This window comes from Zootoca vivipara, chromosome 1 (genome assembly GCF_965207765.1).
Source record: "Zootoca vivipara chromosome 1, rZooViv2.hap1.1, whole genome shotgun sequence".
Classification (NCBI taxonomy): Eukaryota; Metazoa; Chordata; class Lepidosauria; order Squamata; family Lacertidae; genus Zootoca; species Zootoca vivipara.
Window position 1 is genome coordinate 92,374,038 of NC_142582.1, and position 22,350 is coordinate 92,396,387.

The following is a 22,350-nucleotide window of genomic DNA, read 5'->3' on the forward strand; positions in this document are numbered from 1 at the left end:
GATTTCAAACTGAAGAGGTGATTCACCTGAAAAAGTCTAGGTGGGGAAGCCCCTCTCCATCTTCTCAGGGACCACCAAAAGATCTGCTGATGAGAAGCCCAGGCCTGGGGACTCACGCCATAAGCATAAAAGACCACCAATGGCCTGGGTGAATTCAGTTGGGACAGCCCCTTCCTCATTTTCACAGTGCTGCTTATCAGACCTATATGGCCTGTGAAATGCATTGAGGTCGGAACAGGAAGATCACCTCCTGCAAAAACCACCAACAGTCAGAGAGAATTCTGCTGTTTTATTGTTTTACCTTCTGAATCTTTTATTTTGTATTTTAAATGGTCCGAGTGCACAATACTGGGGGAGGCACAACAATGGTTTGACTCAGTGGCCACATTCCAATGGTGGGCAGAGCAAAAAAACAAAGCCTTTTAAAAAAACAAATAAATAAGAGGAGAAAGAAACAACCCTTTGAAAATAAAGGTTCTGGTAATCCTCATCCACAACAATGCACCCATATAAAATGAACTAATCGCATTTTGCATGCTAAGAAATATGACCAGCCAACCAAAACATAGCTGTAGATTTGCCCTAAAAATAAGAAAGAGTGCGAGTCCCTCCTGGCCTGCAGCTACTTTAGCTTCTTATGAGAGGAGGAAACGCCGCAGGAAAGTAGCAGTTGTGAAAGGAACAAAAATTATTAATAGGGCTCCAAATTACCAGCTTTAAATGAGAGCTTTGGCACTGCAAAGCACAGAAATCCACAGAAGCATAACATTCCTGAAATTTAATTGCCCTCACGGTGATCTGCCGCCTCCTGTTCTCTGCAGTTCACGAGATGCCAATGCATTAGAGTAGGGGGGGAGTGGGGGTATGGGAAGGGAGAGGAGAAAAGAGAGAAGGTTTGGGGTGTTTTGTTTTGTTTTTTGCTATGAAGGCATCAAACTTGTTTCTGCAGAAAAGGGAGATTTCCCTGTTTGTCTGCTGCAGATGACATCATTGTGGCCCACCTTCCTACCACAAACAGTTCTGATGCCCTTTCCTCTTTTCCAGGAAAATCTGTTATTTCGTGTCACATCTTCCATTCCTGTGCCAGTTGGGGTTTGGTTTTGATTGCAAATTTTGCTGCAGGGACACCGGCCCGCATACCAAACAGCGAGCACAGTGCTTTATTTCATTTGCTGAGGAGAGAGAGGGAAGGCACTGCTGGAAAGCAGCTTAGAACTGTTCCTGTGTGTGTGTGTGTGTGTGTGTGTGTGTGTGTGAGAGAGAGAGAGAGAGAGAGAGAGAGAGAGAGAGAGAAGGGGGGTGGTGGTAGAAGGGAGGCAGGCAGGTAGGGAAGGAGGGAGAAACAGAAACTGTTTTTCCCCTGCTTTCTTCCCATTCAATTTCCGTTTATGGAAGAACAGGGAAGGATCTCTCTCACCTTTAATCTGCACAGTGGCCGTCCGAGATGAAGACAGTCCCTTTATGTTGTGGGCTTCGCAGGAGAAAACTGTGCTTTGATTAATACCTGGAATACAGCCAAGAAGTGGGAGAGCAGGAGGGGAAGGGAGAGAGAGAGGAGAAGAAAAAAATAAGAAAGCAGCACACAAAACTGCTGTACAGTATAATAATCCCCCAGCTTCAACCTCAAGCAGAATTTCAATTATGTTTGACACGCAGCTCAGACTCTCTCTCTCTCTCTCTGTGCAACTTTTGGGGGCTGAGCTGGAAGCGGATCAAACTCACATGGATTTGGGTGTAATTAACATGTCAATCGGCTTTTTTCTTTTCTTTTTATAAAACAGGAGGAATGTGGCACAGAGAAGCCTGCACTGGAAGCTCCTTCTGCAAAATATGAAAGGAAAGGGCAGGATGGAGTGGGCTGCGGGGAGGGCAGCCCAAGTACTAGGCTGTTCGCTCTCTCATTGTTGTCATCTCACTGCTGTCCTTGGCCGGACTCTCTCCTATTGTTTTGAGGCTCTTAAGTTAAGGCTTGTATACTCTCCATCCCTTTGTTTGTGCAATGCCTGGGAAAAGAGGATGCTTGGCTTGGCCAAGGTCTCTGGCTGATTTCAAATTATACCCTCGACCTCCACTAGAAACAACAGGCACCTCTGTGTCCAAAGGCATGATGAATACATTGCAGCTTGATTAACGCCACTGAGATTCCACAACTCAGTGGCAACAGGATTATTTAATCGGCAGTCACAGAAATCAGTGCTTTTGTCTCCGTCGTAATGAAGTGCTCCTTGTAAGCATTTACACATAAATGTAGCGTTCTTCCAAGGGCACACTAACTGTGTCCTCTGGGAAAGAGGTCACTAGCTGCAGTTAACAAATTACAGTGGTACCTCAGTTTAAGTACACAATTGGTTCTAGAAGTCTGTACAACCTGAAGCTTACTTAACCTGAAGCGAACCTTCCCATGGAAAGTGGATTAATCTGTTCCAGACGGTCCGCGGAGTACTTAAACTGAAGTGTACTTAACCTGAAGCAAACTTTCCCATTGAAAGTAATGGAAAGTGGATTAATCCGTTCCAGACGGGTCCGTGGAGTACTCAACCTGAAGCATACTTAACCCAAAGTATGATTGTAATTGGTTCTGGAAGTCCGTACTTAACCTGAAGCGAACTTTCCCATTGAAAGTGATGGAAAGTAGATTAATCTGTTCCAGACGGGTCCGCGGAGTACTTAAACTGAAAGTACTCAAACCGAGGCGTACTTAAACCGAGGTATGACTGTACTATTTCCTATTTTCAGCTTTGCGCTTTATATTGGGGAATGCATGCACACACCATTAATGTGTGTGTAATGTTGGCCTAAGAGTCTAGAAACACATGGTAGGTTGTTTCTGGTTGTTAATATGGGCATGAATCTGGAGCACGCAAAGCTGCAAAAGTGGTACCTCCCCAACCAGCAAAGACAAAAACACAGGGCTGGGGGAACCAATTCCCATTAGGCCCAGTCAGCGTGGGCAAATGACCAGGGATGATGGGAGTTGTAGTCCAGCATCTGAGGAGCCAAAATGTCCCCAGCCCCGCAATAGCACAACTTTTCCTGCATCTGTCTTTTGTCAAGTTTAGTAGTTATATACAGTACTTTGGAAGGGGTGGCGGGGGGGGGGGAGAGGAGAGGAATCATTTAATCCCTTAGTTACAGATCAGGTTAATGTTATTTTTCATGTGGGCAGAAGCAGAAGACTGAAAAGGGATTATGGTTTTGTCTGTACACCAGAATATGAGTGTTTATATAAATAGTCTTTTAAAATTGAGGGTTTCAACACAAGGCAGAAACCTGCCCTTTCAGGTTGTCAAAACTGAAATAACAACAACATTCAGATGACAATGGTCCCATTTAGACTACACCATGTACTTAGGGTTGCCAGACTCAATAGAGGATAGGACTTCTGTGCCTTTAATTGCCCTGCTCTCTTTTGAGTCTGCTGGTTTCTCTTTAAGGTTTCCAGACTCAAAAGAGAGCAGGGCAATTAAAGGCACAGAAGTCCTGTCCTCTATTAAGTCTGGCAACCCTAACCTGGGTTACCATATTTCAAAATGTGAAAATCCAGATAGAAAAGTTGTTGAGATTCTTCTTCTTCTTCTTTTTTAGTTTTGTCCAAAGTTGTTGAGCTTTTTTAAAAGTAATTCGCCAAAATCTACAGTTCTGACATGGCTTGCCATACGTCTGAAGAGCAATTCAAAATGGCTGCAGACAATCTTCCCACCCAGAGGAACCATAAATACCAGACCTTCTCTTTGCTCAAAGAAAGTGCTGCTAGCAAGTGAGCTATATGAGAGTCCCTGGACGAGCAGCAATGCCTCAAGGTGCCTGTAATTATGACAGGGCAGAAGGTTGCTCAGCCAGGAAGGGAATACTTATTGGAATGTTTACTTTGCCCTTTAACACACATAGGGATTAAGTGATAAAGAACAAGGCCTCTGGAATGCCACCTAACTCAGCATTATTGACATCCTGCTCACAGGAAGCACAGAGCTGTTGTTTAGAAAAACTGGGTCCTTAGACTGGACTCGGATGACTCTGAGAGCTAATGATACTTAGGTTTCTTTTTCAAAGTATTATTCTGTTTTTCGTTTTTCTTTTTAAAGGGCTAGTTTACTTTTTATGTCTCTAGTTTTGTGAAAGACAAAACGATGATTTCAAATTAAAAAGCGGAACTGGGACACTCCTGGTGAAGCTTGAGGGAGAAATGACTCTGAAGTTTCTATCTGAGCTTTTGCCTGCTTCACTGTCCTTGGTACAGGACAAACCAGAGTCTGAAACAGTAGCTGAGGCTGCATTTTAGGAGTGTGATGCACTGACAAAGCATGTCTGAAGTAAGCTTGCATTATCCTTGCTGAAAATTAAGAGTAGGAGTGGAAGATCAAAAGATGGAGAGAGATGGCAAGATAAATTTTAAAACAAAAGGTGATATATTCTGGCTGATAACAGATCAAGCAATTCTAATAAGAGCATTGCTTTTCTTGACGGTGGTGGTAACACCCAAAACGTCCGCAGTGTTTTCCAGGTACAAAAAGAAAATGCAGGCCCTCTGCTCTGAGGAAGGTGCAGCAATCTAGTGTTTGAAGATAAATCGGCTGACTGCTGAAATGTTGGCCCTGCCCCACTTCCCCACCCCCTTGGCTAATTATTATTTCCTTTAAACATTTTGCTGCTCTTTCCTGCAACACCAGCTCCCCACACCCAAACATGCTCCTTCTTGCATGCCTCAGGAACTGTGTGACCCAGAGATAGCACACCCAGGTTCACCTTCTGATCCTTCCTCTTCCCTTCAGAGAAAGAACCTACAAGCAAAGCTCCGTGGCCCTTCTTTCTTGAGAACACAAATGTCAATCCTCCTATAACTTATAAAAATCAATCGTTTATGTTGCTATCAGCAACCAGATTGGTAATAGCCCAATACTGGAAAGCATCAAAAGTTCTATTTGCTAATGTAGGTAACATTGCTTCATCTGAATGTCTGGTCAGACAAAGACATATAGTCTGGGCCGAAGCCAAATTGGCCAGTTTTGATGTGGACTCGTCTCTATTTTTTATTTACTATATACAGTAAATAGAGAGAGTCATATAAATACTCCTCCCATGACTCAGTCCTCGTTGTGGTTGGTCTACATAGATTCATCTTAAAAGCTTGACTGCATGTAACTGCATCTCTCTAATTTGTTTTATACTGAAATGCTGTTTCTGTTTTTATGGTTATGTGTTAGTTTGGATACATAACCTGTCTGTGTATGCACACACACACACACATACACACTATGTGTGTGTATTTGCTTTCCATGCATGCTACATCTAGCATGGGCTTTCACGCAAACTGCACTTGCTGAAATTCCTTCCTCCAACCAACTTATTAAAGCTGCAGGAGACCTGCCTTTGATCTCACCATCCTAACTGCTGTTGTTTTGGGATAAAGGAGATCATAATAGCGAGGGTACATGTGAGAAATCTGATGACTCAGTAGGATCAACCCTTTGTCTATGACATTAGGACAAAATGGGGGAGAAAGTTTCTGGCTTTTTGTCCCGATACATTGCTGAGTGAGTACCAAGTCCTTCCTCCATTCCTTTCAGTACGAAGGTCTGGGAACGTTGTATAGCTAGACCACTGAGTTCCAACAAGGTTCCTTCAACTGCATAGGAATGTTTCAGTAGCTGCAAGTTTCCCATTGCTGCTCTATTCTATTATATTTCCCTTCAGCTGCAATGGGGCTGGCTTTCTGCCATGCTGGAGGAAACAGAAGCACTCAGAACAGCTTAAAGCATTCGAACTGATAAACCAATTGGGAAAAAAATTAAAATCTGTTAACAAAAATATACATCAAGAAGAAGACCTAGAATGAGTGGAGTATGGTTTTTTTTGTTTTTTGTTTTTGAGAAGGCATATTTGTTCTGCAGTTAACTAGTTTGCCCCACATGGAAATTCCATGGAAATTTTACCAGAGATAACCTCTTCTTTGGTGACCTCTACTGTATACAGTCGTACCTTGGTTTTCAGACAACTTAGTTCTCGAACGTTTTGGCTCCCAAACCCGGAAGTGACTGTTCCGGTTTGCGAACTATTTTTGGAAGCCGAATGTCTGACGGGGCTTCCGCAGCTTCCGATTGGCTGCAGGAGCTTCCTGCAGCCAATCGGAAGCCGCACATTGGTTTCCGAACGTTTTGGAAGTCGAATGGACTTCCGGAACGGATTCCATTCAACCTCTGAGGTATGACTGTACTGGATACTCACTTGCTTTTTAGTCTCACGTAACACCAGCAACATGACACTGGTGCAAGTTGTATGGTCTCTTCATAAGCCACTCCACTCCTTTTCTAAGGACCTTATTTATCCTAGGAGAAAGCCTTACCTGGTACATTTAGGGTGGAGGGGGAGACGTCGGAACGACCAACTTTGGAATCGCCCATCCACCAGACAATTGTCACCGGCTCAGGTGGGCCAGCTGCAGCACAAAATAGTTGGAAAGGAGTATTGGAGATAACAGACAGATCTTCTGGCTCAACAGTGAAGTAAGGAACACCTAGAAGAACAAAGCATAAATGTTAGCAGTGGGAGAGTTTTCATTATGATGTGCTGAAACCGTTTCTTTAAATTCTTTCACAGTAGTTTGTACGGAACATTGGCAGCCAGGGCTCTAAAATAAACCACACATATTTTAAGAAATGGAACATTTTACATTTATGGTACATCTTTGCCCTTTTCTCTTTGGTTAGAGCAGCCTACAGTACAGGATCCATTTTGTCCCGTGTACATTTACACTATGATATAACTGAATGGAATAGCAGCAGGAAAGGTTATTTTTAAAGACTCCCTTTTTAAAGACTTCCTGATGGGCTTTGAAATTATCAGGCATGGGCCCCAGTTAAGCAGAGCAGCAGCGGAGGCTGCAAATGCATAGCCCTGGTTGAAAAGTTTGGATCCCACCAATCAGCTGTTTAGCAGAGAAGGAGGAGAAGTGGTGGTGGGGACCAGATTCAATTCTCCATTTGTTCTCCCAAGCAGATCAGTGAAATTCCAGATTTCTAAAAAGTGGCTTCATGATTACCCTTGGGAAATGCATGTGGTTTTATTACTGTAACCTGTCCTGGGACCTCAGGATGAAGGAAATAATAATAATAATAATAATAATAATAATAATAATAATAATAATAATAATAATAATAATATCTGTTTGCATAGAGAATTTCCTAGCTGGTCTGGGGCCATGAAATTACAGTGGTACCTCGACATCCGAACGACTCGACTTCTGAAGGTTTCAACTTCCGAAGTCGACAACCCCAGAAGTCTTTTCGTTGTGCGTGCCCTGCGCGCGCGGTCAGCACATGCGCAGAAGCATGAAATCGCACTTCGCGCATGCGCAGAACGGGCACTTCGACAACCAAAGACTTCGACTTACGAAGACGGCTGCGGAATGGATCGTCTTTGTAAGTCGAGGTACCACTGTATTAGTCAACATACTCTATTGGAAGAGTACATTGCTCCAGTTTTATTGTGGCTTTAAAAGTGAAATTTATTATTGTTTTCACTTTTTAAATTTTATTGCTAACTGCTTGGAGAACAATGCTATGAAGTGGTAAATCTGAGAAATTGTAAGAACAAATGCCAAGATATTCATTAGTAATAATACACATATAAAACACCTCTCATGGTTCCTAAGTAAATGTTTCAAAGGCATAATGAAAGCATGATGCCTAACTTCTGAAGACAGTCACTGTTAATTAGAAGACATACTATTCTTTTGTGATCTGACTTTGAACACCTTTCCTTGGGGTTTTTAGGCATATATTAAAAATGCATTCACAGAGTCATGCTGAACCTGGAGCCATGCCGTACTCTAAACATGAAATATAATTAATACACGTCCTGTAGTACTTTTCAAAATGTCTGTGGGAAAAAGGAGTTTTGTCAGACACTAACTTAGCTAAAAACCAACTGCTTATTTAAAACTGTAAAAATTTTTGATAGAACTCAAAAGGAATATAGAAAAATTATACTAGATTGCAAATCTAAATATCACAATATGAAATTTCAGAGAAACCAAAAATTTAAGTGTGAGAAGGCATAGCTCAAAATGTACTAAAAATGAGTTTTGAGGTTAATTTGATTGCAAGATAGACTTGTTCTGGGGAACAATGTGAGTTTCTCTATGAAAACCATTGCTTGGGGTTGGGGAATCTCTCCATTTGCCCCACCTCTGACATCATATGCCTCACACCTGACATCATATGGAACATCAGGTGTGGGGCAGGTAGGGAGCAGGGCTAAACTCCCTACACATCAGCTTATATGTGGGGAGTTTGATCACATCTCCCTCACACAGCAGGCTACCTTTGACAGGTGAGTAAATGTGCCCACCTGTCAATCACATGTAATCATTGTGGTGTCAGATGACTGACATGTGGCTTGTTCTGCCCACCCATCAAAGTTGGCCAACAGGGTGAGTGAAGATAAATATATGACCCACTGGGCCAAAAAGTCTCCCCACTCCACCATGTTACCTCCGTGTGATCAAAGCTTGATCTGGAAATGCTGGATCTTGGATGAGTGAGACTGATGGCCATAACATTTCTTGTTGTTTTCTTTTCTATATACAGTATTCTTCTTAAAAATTCCTGCTGAAGTCTTAGTTTTAGTTTTTGTCCAGAACTGTCCCTTGCTCACACGGGTGGGTATCTAAATGACACGATCTTGTGCCACTCTCATTGGCCATGTTCACACATCACAATAAACTGGAATTTCTGGCTTTGCTTATCTTGGTTTACTAAACATGAGATGCTTGCCTGATCATGCTGCCCAATTGATCCTCCCAGTTGGTGTGAGCGGGAGAAACAAACCAGGAAGCTTTGGTTTCATCTTAAATAGTGACCATGGGTTGTTGTTCCCTACAAGCTGCAGTTAAGAAGCGAACTACAGTGGAACCTCGGTTTATGAACACCTCGGTTTATGAATTTTCGGTTTATGAACGCCGCGGACCCATCTGGAACGGATTAATTCATTTTCCATTACTTTCAATGGGAAAGTTCGCTTCAGTTTATGAACGCTTCAGTTTATGAACAGACTTCTGGAACCAATTACACCCATGCTTCAGTTTATGAACGCTTCAGTTTAAGTACTCTGCGGACCCATCCTGAACGGATTAATCCACTTTCCATTACTTTCAATGGGAAAGTTCGCTTCAGTTTATGAACACTTCAGTTTATGAACAGACTTCCGGAACCAATTGTGTTCATAAACCGAGGTACCACTGTATAAAGTGGAGCAGGGGCAGGGGCGTAGCCAGGATCAAAATTAGGGGTGGGGGCAAGGGGCGGGGGCAAGGGGCGGGAGGGGAGGGGGCACAGCGGAAATTTGGGTGGGGCCACGTGGCCTGCGCCTCCCAGGTCTTCGGAGGAGGCGGCCCCAGGCTCCCGCTCCCAGCGCGAAGCTCCAGAGTCGCGCCGGGAACGTGAGCCTGTTGCTGCGTCCTCCGCGCCTCCCAGGTCTTCGGAGGAGGCGGCCCCAGGCTCCCGCTCCCAGCGCGAAGCTCCAGAGTCGCACCGGGAACGCGAGCCTGTGGCTGCCTCCTCCGCGTCTCCCAGGTCTTCGGAGGAGGCGGCCCCAGGCTCGCGTTGGGAGCGGGAGCCTGGGGCCGCCTCCTCCGAAGACCTGGGAGACGCGGAGGAGGCAGCCACAGGCTCGCGTTCCCTGCGCGACTCTGGAGCTTCGCGCCGGGAGCGGGAGCCTGGGGCTGCCACACTGCTGCGCCCCTCAGCCTTTGCTTCTAGGGGGGACAATTGCCCCCTCCTGCCCCCCTGCCTATGCCCATGAGCAGGGCCGGCCCACCCATGAGGCAAGGTGAAGTGATTGCCTGGGGCAGCAGGAGCCACAGATGCAGCAGATCTGGCCTGCAAGGAATGCACCATAATCCCTGCACAGGAACACTGCAATGCAGAAGTGAACTTAAAAATTACACCACAGCCCTCCATGAAGCAGGCCAGAGGTGGAGTTAGGGCTGCATGACCAGTTCTGCCACACTGGGTGCGCTGCAGGGCATGGCAGCTATGACATAGTGAACTGAGCAAAGCGGAATTCAAGAGATGGGGCGGGGTGTGTGTGTGCTGAAATCTGAAAGACCAAAATCTGCCACTGAGCAGGGATAAGGAAGCGATCGGGTTACCCATTCAAACGCCTAATAATTTATGAAGGCATAATTAAACCTGCCTCCACACAACTGGAAACTAAAAAAATCAACTGGGACCTCAACCAAATGAAGACAAACAACTGAGAGAACAACCATCAGTCACAATTTTTCTTTACTTTCTGTACAGCTACTAAGACATGCATTCCTTGTATGGATATGTTTTGTTACTTGAAGTTAAAAATCAGTTAAAACGAAAAGAACAAAGCACATCCCCACATCTCACAATGAAATCAATGCAATTTTTAAAGTGCTGAACTTTGGCTGGAAAATGCCAAGGAGGTATTTAGACCGTGACATCACAGCTAGATTAAACAAAGGCAAGGCAAGAAACCTTGCTAATGGTTCTTCTCGCTTTCAAGTCACCTGGCCGCTTATTAACTATTTGACCACACACACAAATATAGCAATCATGCAAACAGTTTCTGATAACACTGACTGCTTGAAGCATGAGGTCTTCTGGAATATACAGCACCTGAAAGCTCAGTCCTATCATCCTGTGGAAGTTTTGCAATTCCTGAAAACAATGGCCATTGTGCTGCAGATAAAGCCATTATTCTAGAAGTGACATTCTTTTTGCTTCTAGCTGATTTCAACAGGGCCTATCCAACCATTATGCAGATTGAGGCAGGAGCCTCAGGCAGAAGGTATTGGGAATGCCTTGGGCCAGCCCTGAATTTCAGGTACAATTCAATGTAAAACACAATAGTCAAATCTTGGGGAAAGCAAATAATACAGTATGATAAAGACCACATGTCCCTGGGTAAACAGAGTGGGACAACAAAACTTTCCTGGAAACCGATTAGAAGAGGAATTGTAGTATGGTCAGATGTCATTCTGTTAATATCCAACACAGCTAGATCCCACGCCAAACACCATGAGTTGCTGATGATATCATGGCAAAATACGTAGGCAGAAGACCTATTTGATATGTGGGAGCTCAGGCAATCAACATATTATTCAAGGCTCTAAATATAGGTTTTGAGGTTCCGTTCCTGTGCTGATAAACACACCTGACAACACTCCCTGTCAACACCTTTCATGCTCTTTGTCATGTAAGTACCTAGAAATATTTGCACTTCAAAATAAGCTATTCAAGTTAGCTATTTTACTCAAAACAAGATAAAGGAAATGAAATTAACTACACACACAGCAACCAAGCCACAGGGTAGATACCGCCCCCCGCCCCCACCTCTGTAGTACTTTTATTTGCTTATCATCCAATCTTGTTTACTACTGAGGACACACGTGTACAATAAAACTATGAAAAGCTCCTGAGCAAACTTTCTTACCATCAAATATAGGTTTCCTTTTTCTGCCCTTTTTATTTATGAGAGAGGATGATGGGTGAGTTCTGAGTCATGGAGTCCCTGGTTCAAATGTCTCTTCCGCTAAGCCATTCATCAGGTGGCCCTATGTATCTCTGGTCTAGCGCAAACATTAACACACACCTGTCATTTGATACCTGACAGTGTAACACGGTAAAGGCAAAACTGGATGTTATGCAGCAGATGCATTCAACAGTCTCATACATTTTTAAAAAAGCAAGGAGGCCACAAAATTTGAGCAGTGAGGGGAAGGGAAGCTCAATACAGCATCCTTCCCTCTGACAACTCTCTGCCGGCAGGCAGTGCTTTTCCACCCTTAGAAGAAAAATATAATGAGTACTTGTGCCTTTGCCCAAGCAAGTGGGAAAGCAGCTGGGAGGTATTTTGAGCAAGACAAGTAACCAAGGGGAAAATATTTTAAGAGGCCCCTTCTCCCATCACTCTTTGACACACAGAGGTCCAAAAAGAAAAGTTGGAAGCCTGCTGCCTAAGTGTGCCATTTTACTCCTAGCTCTCTCCTTACTGCATTATTCTTTCATGCACCAAATAACACGTATGTTTCAAATTAGGAAATCTTGCTTCAATATTGGGAACCAATTTTAAATGGCAGCTTCTTTAGTTTTAGCTCCTAAATAAGAAGCATAATGCCAAATCTGATAGCCCTCTGGCAGTACTGGCTCTAAATTCAATAAAATAATTTCTTAAGTACAGTTTGACCTTTAGATGTCGGGTTAAGGAAGCAGAAGCTGGTTAGCTTCTGGATTAGGTTATATATATGCAGAGCGTTTTTATAACAAGGATGCCAAAGTCTAATGGTGTCTCTTTCAATGTGAAGTTAGACATACCTGGGCACCTTTAATCTTAGGCAGACGGTAGCAGACTTTGTGTACATTAGCAATGGTGTGCTGTTTCATTACCAAACAAAATTGTAAGAGAATCTATGTATACACGGTATTCAGCAATATTACAAGGGTTTTACATGATTATCACTAATGGCTGGTCATTAAGATTTCAAGGATGCTCACTCATCCTTGCTGCAGACCTTGAAGAGAGGGAGAGGAAAGTAACCCTCTTTGTATGCTGAAACATTTTCCTCTGGAACTGCAAACATTTTCTGAGTTGCCATATATGTCAACGTGATAAAGTTGACACAAAGTGCTTATACAGTACATATTCTATTGCCCTGAGATGTACAATGCTATTCTATGGCGAAAGGATCTTCATCAGGGCTGCAGATGTCTCATTTCATCAGTGATGGGGAGCCTGTGACCCTACAGAAGTTGTTGGAGTCCAGCTCCCATCAGCCCCAGCCAGCATGGCCAATGGTAATGGATGATGGGAGCTGTAGTCCAATAACATATGGAGAGGCACAGGTTCCCACATCCCTGCATTTAATTATTATCTGCAGTACATTGGCTGTGCATTGGCTGTGCATGATTGTGCATTTGGCCTTGCCTAAATTGGGACCACATTCACTACTGGCATGTGGCCTCTGGATGATAGTTCACAAAGGAATACAGCAGGCATAGGCAAACTCTGGCCCTCCAGATGTTTGGGACTACAATTCCCATTATCCCTGACCACTGGTCCTGTTAGCTAGGGATGATGGGAATTGTAGTCCCAAATTGTAGTCCCTGCCCTTGCACTAAGCAGCAATTTGAACTCAGGCTCATCAAATGTTCTGTTACAGAATCTTGCGGTACCTTAAAGATTAAAACATGTACCATGGAATCAGTTTCAGTGGATGACATTTCACTTCATCAGATGCATCTCTCCTCAATTTCTTTCTCATACACCCATTATTATCCACACTGCACAAGCACATATCCTGTTCATTCATTATCCTCCCACCGCCACAAATCTGAAGATCCTTTTTTTTAATAGAGCCACAAAAAGAGTGTGGCACAGTAACAGCAGCTCAGTTATATACAGAATAACAAATAATAATCATTCCACCTTCAGGCAGTTAATTACAGTCTTATCATACTCTCCGACCCTGATAGAAATTTTCCTCCATCAATGACACTTATCTTTATCTCCAAGCAAATATTTAACATAGAATTGAGCTGAGCTTCCTGGCAGCTTGGCCAGTAAAGGGTCAATAATTTGCTGTCAAGCTCCAGTACAGACATTGCAAAACAGAAGGGCCCGTTCCACCTAATGGTTGTGTCGAAGGCACGCCCCTGAGGACAAAGAAAGGACGTATTAAAACACTCCTGGCTGGGGAGTAATAGGCACCTCCTTTCTCTCCAGCGTGGCAAACGTTAGTCTAAACATACACCTCTGCATTACATCCAGGCACCAACTGCCCCTGGAGATTACATCTCTTCTTCTTAAAAACAAACCACTATGAAACCTCTAATGACTGGGAAACACAAAGTTCTTCATGGAAAAAGACAAATACCTGAAGCAGCACAGTATTCTGAGCCCATGCTGGGACACTGATTCAGCTGTGAGTCAGACAGGAGAGCGCTGCCTACTCCATCAACGATGTAACTCTGCCTGCAGCCGCTGCAGATTCCCTTCCAGGGAGCATACAGATCTGACGCTGGCAGCTTTATGAGGTCTGCTAGCATCATAGCCCTGGAAGGACGTACAGCTGCAAATGCAGGGAGCCACCCACTCTAAATGGTACATATTTATGTTGATACCAGGCCAGAGTGCTGTTCAGTGTATCCTCTAGGTTTGTGCGTGCAGTTTGTGCGAGCCAGGGTGATGCAGACTAGGGCCTGGGAGATCAGGGTTTAAACCCTCATTTGGGTGACCTTGCGCCAACCGCTGCATCTCAGCCCAACCTACCTCATGGGGTTTCAGCCTAGAAAAACCACTGCAACCTTATATTAATCAAAAATTCATTTTCTATAAGGCACCGATGGAGATTTAGAACCAGGACTTCCAGAGTACCTGGCTTCTAGCACCTTTTCACCTACGTCACTAGCATTCTGATTTCTGAATCAGGCAGACTAGGCTCTGTAAGTGGAGGCTGCTTTCTAGGCTGAGGTACTGTTCCCATTGCTCTCATTGGACACTGTAGTCCAGGCATCTCCAATCTCGGCCCCCCATATGTTTTGGGACCACAATTCCCATCATCCTGACCACTGATCCTGTTAGCTAGGGATGATGGGAGTTGTAGTCCCAAAACATCTGGAGGGCCGAGTTTGGGAGTGCCTGCTGTAGTCTGAAGGTGGTCAGCTGACCTGAAAAGCCAATAGAGACACACCCAGCCTTATAAAAAATATATATTTCCAAGCCAGCCCCTTAATCTGAGATGCCTGAAACTTGCCTCCTGTGGTACCTAACCTCCAGGGCACCTTTCAATTATGTCTCTACTTTTGGTTAACCTATCTGATATCACACTCACCATTCAAACATTATGAAGATGCTAATTCTAGCTGTTTCTTGGGCATGTTTTGAAATGAAAGTTGGCAGACATAATGTTGGAAGCACTCAATATTTTTCAGAACTAAAGACCCAGCAAAAATTGTGTGATAGGCCCCCCTACACCAGCTACCACTCTCTTCTGATCTTTAGATGGTTGCTGCGACAGCATAGTAGTTTTGGTCATAGCAGCACAGACACTGGAAATGAGCCAACATCAGCCAGGCAATCTCTTCTCACAACTTCTGCATGCGGCCAACTATTGCGTGCTCAGCATGTCTGCCTTGGGCAAGAGCCAATGACAGGGTCCTTACCTTCCACAATGAGCCACACTTGCTGCGTTTCTTCTTTCTTCCCGTTGGTCTCCACTTGGCACCAGTACTTCCCAGAGTCTTTCCGGTCCACAGACTTCAAGCTAAAGTGTTGAGAGAGAGATGAATCGTAAATGGCACTGTGGCATAAACAAGCAGCTGTCATCACAAGCTCTTCCAATTCCATCCAGTGAGCTACAAACACTGGAGCCATTTCCGAAATAGGAAAGCCCTCCTGCTTCAGCATGTACACATGTGATCACAGAAAAGCTGTCCTAACTACAAGGCCCCGGCTCTATCTGGCCCATTACTGCAAACAATTGCCCAAAGCCTCACACTGAGGCTTTTCTCACATCTGCAACCCAGGTTTACGTCAGCTGCAGATGCCAGCAAATGAACCCAGGACTTGCTGCGTCACCGCTGGTTTTTGGCTCTGCAAGAGGAATGCAGTTTGCCATATCCTGAGAAGCATTTGTTTCCCAGGATTCCAGAGAACATGTTAAATTGTGGCCTTACAGTGGCCCATGACTGCATCCAGCCTGAATATGCAGGGAAAGCAATAAACCATGCGGTGATCCTTCCACCTATTTGTGTGGGTACCACGAAGCAAAAGGAGCTCTTTAGAGAAGATTAGCCAATCAGTGCAAAGCATATGCCATACCACAAGTGACAGAAAATAGGTCAGGAACATAGGGAGCTGCCTTGTACTGAGTCAGAATATTGGTCAGTCTAGTCCTCTACTCTCCATATATTGTTGGGGCTACAACTCCCATCATCCCTGATCACTAGCCATGCTGGCTGGAGCTGATGGAAGACATGGAGGGCACCATGTTGTGCCCCCCCCCCCAGGTCCAAATTGATTGGCAGGATTTCAAAGACGGGCCTTCCCCAGCCTTACCTGGAGATGCTGGCGAACCTGCAAGCAATACTCCATCACTGGGCTACAGCCCTTCCACCAGAGACACATGATTTTGGAGACTGAGACAGAGATTGGAGGGTGGGAGCTACCCTTTTCAAAATAGTGAAGGAATCTTTAGCACTCACACAGGAGAAATAAGTGCTTATCTTGAAATACTGCACAAATTAATTAGCCAAGTGCCATGTAATTCCTGTCTGCAGAACGTGAATGAGCTAACTGCCTGGTTCCAGGAAGTCTAACTGCCCTTATCTTGGAAAAAAAGAGTCTGCCAAGCCGCTCTAACCCTGAGACTGGAGTCTTAAAACACACGGAGAAAGCAAATGTGTTGGTTAGACAAGAGTGAAAGGGAAGGAGCAAACATTCCCTCATCAAGGTGATGACTCAGAGCTGGAGCTCTTCATCTCTGGCCTTATTCAGCACTGCATAAACCTAAATAAATATTTCACATACTAATCTTTTCTTACAAAGTGGGAAGCAAGGTAGAGAGTAACTGAATGCATAGAATGTTGCTTTAAACCACGAACCAAGGGAGAAATTCTGTCCACAGTTCCTCAAGTTCAGACACATATGTCAATTAACATCAGACTGAAGACCCCTTCAGCTTGCGATAGCCTCAGGACAAAGTCAGCCCAGCCCCTACCAATTTCAGCTGTGGCAGATCTTCACAGGGTGACCATATGAAACTCAAGTGTCATTCTGATTGGGAAGGGACAACCAGCAGCTCCACTCTGAGCTTTCGCTGATCCGCCTATCAATTTGCTAAATCAGGCACCAGTGCAACAGCCTACAAGGTATTTAATTAGGGCTGCCAGAGGTGCTATTTCAATGCTGTTTTCTGTAATGCAGCAATATATCCTCTCCCCACTCATCCCGGCTCCTTGTAAAACAAGTGTTTCCAGGAGGACATTTTCATTTCAAGGGCTCTGTTGGGAATCCAAGATTCTCAAGTAACTATTTAATTCAAAAGGCCTCCGGAGAGATGGATTTGGGAATAGGTAATTCTTGTATACTTCTGGCAATTGTTGCAGTAATTACTGTACTTGCAAACAGTATCTCGAAAGATGACTGACACTTTTCCTCTCCCACCCCCCGCCCACCCGCTGCACCTGCCCCGCCGCAACATCCTAAGCAAACTATCCTTGAATATTTTACCTTATGATAATTGGCCCAAATGCAGAACGCTTGGCTTGATCTAAATGATGGAGTAAATGTGCTGGAACATCTCTTGTGGGGATGACTAAGACTTGGTTTGTATGACACATCCTCTCCCCTCCCAACAGGATTCCGCTCTAGTCCCAGAAGTCTGACTTTAATTAGGGCATCTCTTTTTAGTCAGAGACCAGGAGAGAAGGGACATGGTGGGAATAAATGAGAGCAAGGAAACTTTTAAGTACATCTCCAGTTTTGCCGCAGAGCACATTGGAACAAACAAGGTGAAAGGGGGGCTGTAAAGCTTTCCTTGTCATTTGCCTTCAGGCTAGGCCAGAAAAGGGGAAAGCTCCCAGTATCAGAAGGACAGATACTGTCTGCTGCAAATGTTGGTCTTAGAGCAGTGTTTCCCAACCTTGTGCCTCCAGATGTTTTGGGACTACAACTCCCATCATCCCTAGCTAGCAAGACCAGTGGTCAGGAATGATGGGAATTGTAGTCCGAAAACAGCTGGAGGCACAAGGTTGGGAAACACTGTCTTAGAGAACCACACAGGGGAATTGAGGGAAGGGCTGTAACTCAGTGGTACTGCACTTGCTTTGCAGAAGGTCCCTGGGATAGAAGACCTCTTCCTGAAACCCTGGAGAGGTGCTGCCAGTCAATGTAAGCAATACTTATGTAGATGGACCAAAGTCTGATCAGTATAAGGCAACTCCCATCCCTAAGGAGCTTAATAGCCTTTCTGGGCCTTCCTGCCTAATGGAGCTACCAAGCGTGAGAAAAGGTTGGGCTGGCCATTTCAGGTGCCAGTACGCCTCAATATGTCCTAGACTGGATTGGAATGGTTTTGTTTAATGGTGCATCATCTTTTACTGCATTACTGCTATATAATCAGGTGTGGGGAACCTTTGGCTTTCCAGATGTTGCTGAACTTTAGCTCCCATCATCCCTGTCCATTGGATATGCTTGATGGGGCTGATGGGAGTTGTAATTCAGCAACATGTGGAGAGGCACAGGTTCCTCACACATATATGACCATTCGCAGTAGCTGATGACATGGCGAGGCTCTGCCACTCAGCTAATCGTTGGCCGGTTGCATTGCTGATGCTTACCTGGAGGTGGAGAGGTAAGCTGCTGGGGGAGGAGGCTGGTGTGGTGCCAATGCACCAGTGAGTTGAACCAATCTGGTGTTTCCACTGGTAGGCTTGTACCATACTATCCTTGCCCTTCCCTTTCTACCTCCTAGTAAGCAGCAGCACTGCGACCAACCAGAGGTTATCTGAAGAGGGCTGCCCCACCATGCTATCTGCTACTGACTACTCTGGACCAAGCCCCATTGAGCAGATTGCAGTGTACATTTTTTTCCCAACTATTTGCTTTTTTGTAAGCCATCTTGAAAACCTGTGAAAAATTAGAGGATGGAAACCACACTGGTTTGGTTTGGTTTGGTTTGGTTTGGTTTGGTTTGGTTTGGTTTGGTTTGGTTTGGTTTGGTTTGGCTTGGTTTGGCTTGGTTTGGTTTGGCTCAGCTCAGCTCCTCCTTCTACAGCAAAGTTCTGCACCAGGCACAGAAAGCAATGCAATGCAATTTGTTTTTTTAAAACACTGGGTCTTAGCAAATGGACCGTACCTGCCCCTCTTCTTTATCAATTAATCTTGACTACAACAGCAGCCTTTCTTTTGCCTGAACACCCCTGTGGGAAATCAGCCCTCCTGGCCAATCTCAGGGAGGAATCTAGCCCTCTCTGCCTCCCTCCATTCCCAAGGTCCCACACACCAACATTTTATATTGGAGTGATGAATAAAATAGGAGATGGTCATGAAGATAGTGCTGCGTAAGGCTGGGAAACAACCATTAGGAAATGTGGGGGAAAGAGCTAAACCTCATTCTGACCAATGAAAGCCTTGTTCAGACTATCTCTGGTTTCTGATTTTTTACCAGACTGTTGCTCATTTGCCTTTATGCTTTCTTTCCTCCACAACTGGAGAGTTGGTGTAGCTGCAGCAGAATGGTTATGAGCTATGAATCAGAGAGTCTGCAGTTCAGATCTCACCTCCGCCATGAACTCAGTAGGTGGCCTTAGTAAAGGCACTCTCTCAGCCTCAGGCTTATCTGAAATCTGGGGGGATAATAATACTGGTGTACTTACGGAGTTACTGCTTGGATCACACTAGATAATGCATGTGAGCACTTTGAGGTACTATTCAAATACTTAGTATTATTATCAACTACAAGAATGGGAAAAGGTCTTAGGGAAACACCTGAGATTTTAAACAAGGGAAGAAAAAATGGTTTGGGTGGAATTCCAGGGAGCAAATCCCATGTTTTGCACAGCAAATATGTGGACTGCAATGAGCTCTGACTCCAAGTGGTCTGTCACAGGATAAAAAAATGCAGGTGGTAGTGAGGATGGTGATAATGATGATAATAATAATGATAATGAAGATGATGATAGTAATTAATAATGTAATATAACCTGGAAGCCCTTGTTCTATACATCAGTCCTACCTGAGGAACCCAATCCAGTGTTCTTCATCTACCGGGATGTACACCTGGTCTACACTCTGCACCACAGCTCCATCCTTGATCCACAGCATCTCTGGGTCATCCATTCCCTCGAGGCTGCAGTTCAGCTTCACAGGCTGTCCCTGGGACACCTTCAGTTTGATTGGCATTCCAGTAGCCTTTGTACCTGGAAGAAAGCAACCTCCCTCCTCTCCACACCCACGAAAGGGGAGCGAGGAGGTCGGGAATACAGCAAATTAGCCAAGGTTGGTGGTCCGTAGTGCAACAATACATCTAGAGAACAGAACATGCAGGCACCTGAACGTCTCATCAGAGCTTTATTACTTTTGCCGAGTGACTGTAGGATGAGAGTACTGAAATTCCAGTTAGGGAATAATGGAGGAGGTTAAATCCACGCAGGGCTTCATTAACAACATGCCAATTTGGAGATCAATTTGGGTGAAAGCCATACAGTAGCAACCTGTCAGTGGTAGATACAGATGCAGAAGACATCACTGCAGCAGCGCCCTGACAATGCTTTTTGAAAGTGCTATTCTCAGAACAGTAGCACAAATTCCGCCCAAAATTCTCTCTGGATTTCTGGCTGCCAGGTGATATTCATGCGCTTTTAGGAAACTGTGGCTTTTGATCTACGCCTATGTAAAGGGCTGACATTTTTAGAAAGTTACTCACAGGGGGAGGGGGGTGTTGTTCGGCAAGCACTTTCTCTTTATTACAAAAACTCCCAAGCAGTTTTGCAAACACTACGGAAGAAAAGGCTGGTGAAGAGCCTTGGCATGAAAGGGAACTAACCATTTACAGAGCATACTTTTCTCCCTCCCCTTCTTAATGTTGTGGTGTGGGATTATTTCAACCAGTAGCCAGGCAACCCCCAAACCCAGGAGGTAGTGCCAAATTACTGATCTCATTCCTTATTTGGATGAGTGTCACCAATTCATTTGCAGGTGGTGGTGTTTCTCAGATTTCCTTTGGGGTGGGGGTGGGGGTGTTCGATGTATTCAGAACGTGCTCCAGGGCTCTCAAATGTGTTTAAGTGTGTGGGTGGAGAGAGCTATTGCGTCCACAATAAGAAAAATGTATGGAATACGTTAGCTGCACAAACACTGATGCAAGCTGTTTGAACGCTTGGGGAGAAGATGAGCATATGTGGCAAGGAAGAAAATAAGCAAGATGGTAAATAAGCAGCAAGGTAGCGGATTAAAATGTGGCTGCCAATTTCCAGAGAAGACCGGGCCTCTTGTACCATCTCTGTTGTAGGTATCATACAACATCAACCATTGGCAGAATAGGAAGGTGCCAGCTGTCATTTTTTTTATCTGATTATTGATGGGTTTTCATCATAATAGTCTTATTTTTATTATAATAGTTTTGTCTCGAGTTTCTGTAACTCCCTTTATTTGTCAGCTTCAGCATGCCAATGGAAAGAGGGAGGGTATATAAATTCCATTAAAAATAAATAGACAGAGGGTTGAATCCAGTGCTTTTGTTCTACTTGCACAACAGGCTTCCACTTATACAACAAAATTTTCCCCTCTTCTGCTCCCTGGAGTCCCCCACACTCCTTCAAAATATGCTCCAGAGGATTGGAGGACCCTCTGTAGCAGGTTTTGGGGACACACAGGAAGATGAAGTGGATGTTCCATGCATGAGTGGAACTCCGTGTGTGCAGCATTGTTTACAACCCACAGCAAACAAATAAATAGTATTTTCAACATGAGAGGCAGTGATGGTTCACTCTGTTTTAACATGTTGATTTTGGCACTAGCCAGTACTAGATCTCCCCCAGAGTAGCCTTTTCCTGTACTGTAACATGCTGGGACGTGTTTTTTTGCTTTTGTTTTTTAAATGCCTTTAGAGGCTTAGTCAAGGATTGAATTGCTACTACCTCTGCAGCCAACCATGGCATCCCACCAAGGGTATAAAACCCCTAGGCAGGGAAAATACAAATTTCATATATCAAAATGCACAGAATGGGGCTGAATCATTCTGATTTCACATATAAAGAACTAGGAACACCCAAAGGCTTAAGTTGATGATGAGACACTGCACATGAAGTAAACAATGTAGACCAGCAACAGTACCCAACAGTCTGATGAAAGTAAATGAATTATCATGAATAGCACTTGTTTTTCTGGAGTACCTTTCTCAGGACCCAGACACGAACTCTCAACAAAAGCCTCAACTCTACCCCTCTAATTTTGGCTGCAGGAATAAGGTTCCCCAAAATGTTAAGCAAGGTAGAGGGAGTCACTGGGGAGAATAAGATCATGTCTCAAATTAGGACACAGGCTTCCTTCACCCCTCCTCTAACTCCCTCTCTGAAAGAATTAAATGTGTATGCACAAAGCACACAGACACCCACGGTCACAGAATGTCATCTAGCCTGCAACATGGGGAAGCTGCTTAACAACCCTCCCTTACTCAGCAGCTGATAGCAAGAGTATCCCGTACATGGGAGCACATAGTCAGTAGCATGTTTTATGCAGAACCCAGGAAAACTCTGATGATGCACAGGCAAAGGCAATGAAGGGCTCAGTCACATTTGTTAGCGAGCACCAGACACTGCACTC

General features: G+C 44.5%; 1 protein-coding gene across 3 annotated transcripts in view; it reads right to left on the reverse strand.

The window, feature by feature from the left end:
• TYRO3 (TYRO3 protein tyrosine kinase) overlaps positions 1-22,350 on the reverse strand; it is a 64,379-nt gene that overhangs the window by 32,985 nt on the left and 9,044 nt on the right. The window contains exons 2-5 of one of the 3 annotated variants that reach the window (XM_035111776.3): positions 19,763-19,946; positions 15,189-15,289; positions 6,341-6,511; positions 1,418-1,504 (exon numbers count right to left, since the gene is read on the reverse strand). In XM_035111776.3, the coding sequence (XP_034967667.2) occupies positions 1,418-1,504; positions 6,341-6,511; positions 15,189-15,289; positions 19,763-19,946 (543 nt within the window). Of the gene's footprint in view, positions 1-1,417; positions 1,505-6,340; positions 6,512-13,900; positions 14,128-15,188; positions 15,290-19,762; positions 19,971-22,350 lie in introns of those variants that run through there. The other 2 variants (XM_035111768.3, XM_088670569.1) reach the window with 2 other exon arrangements.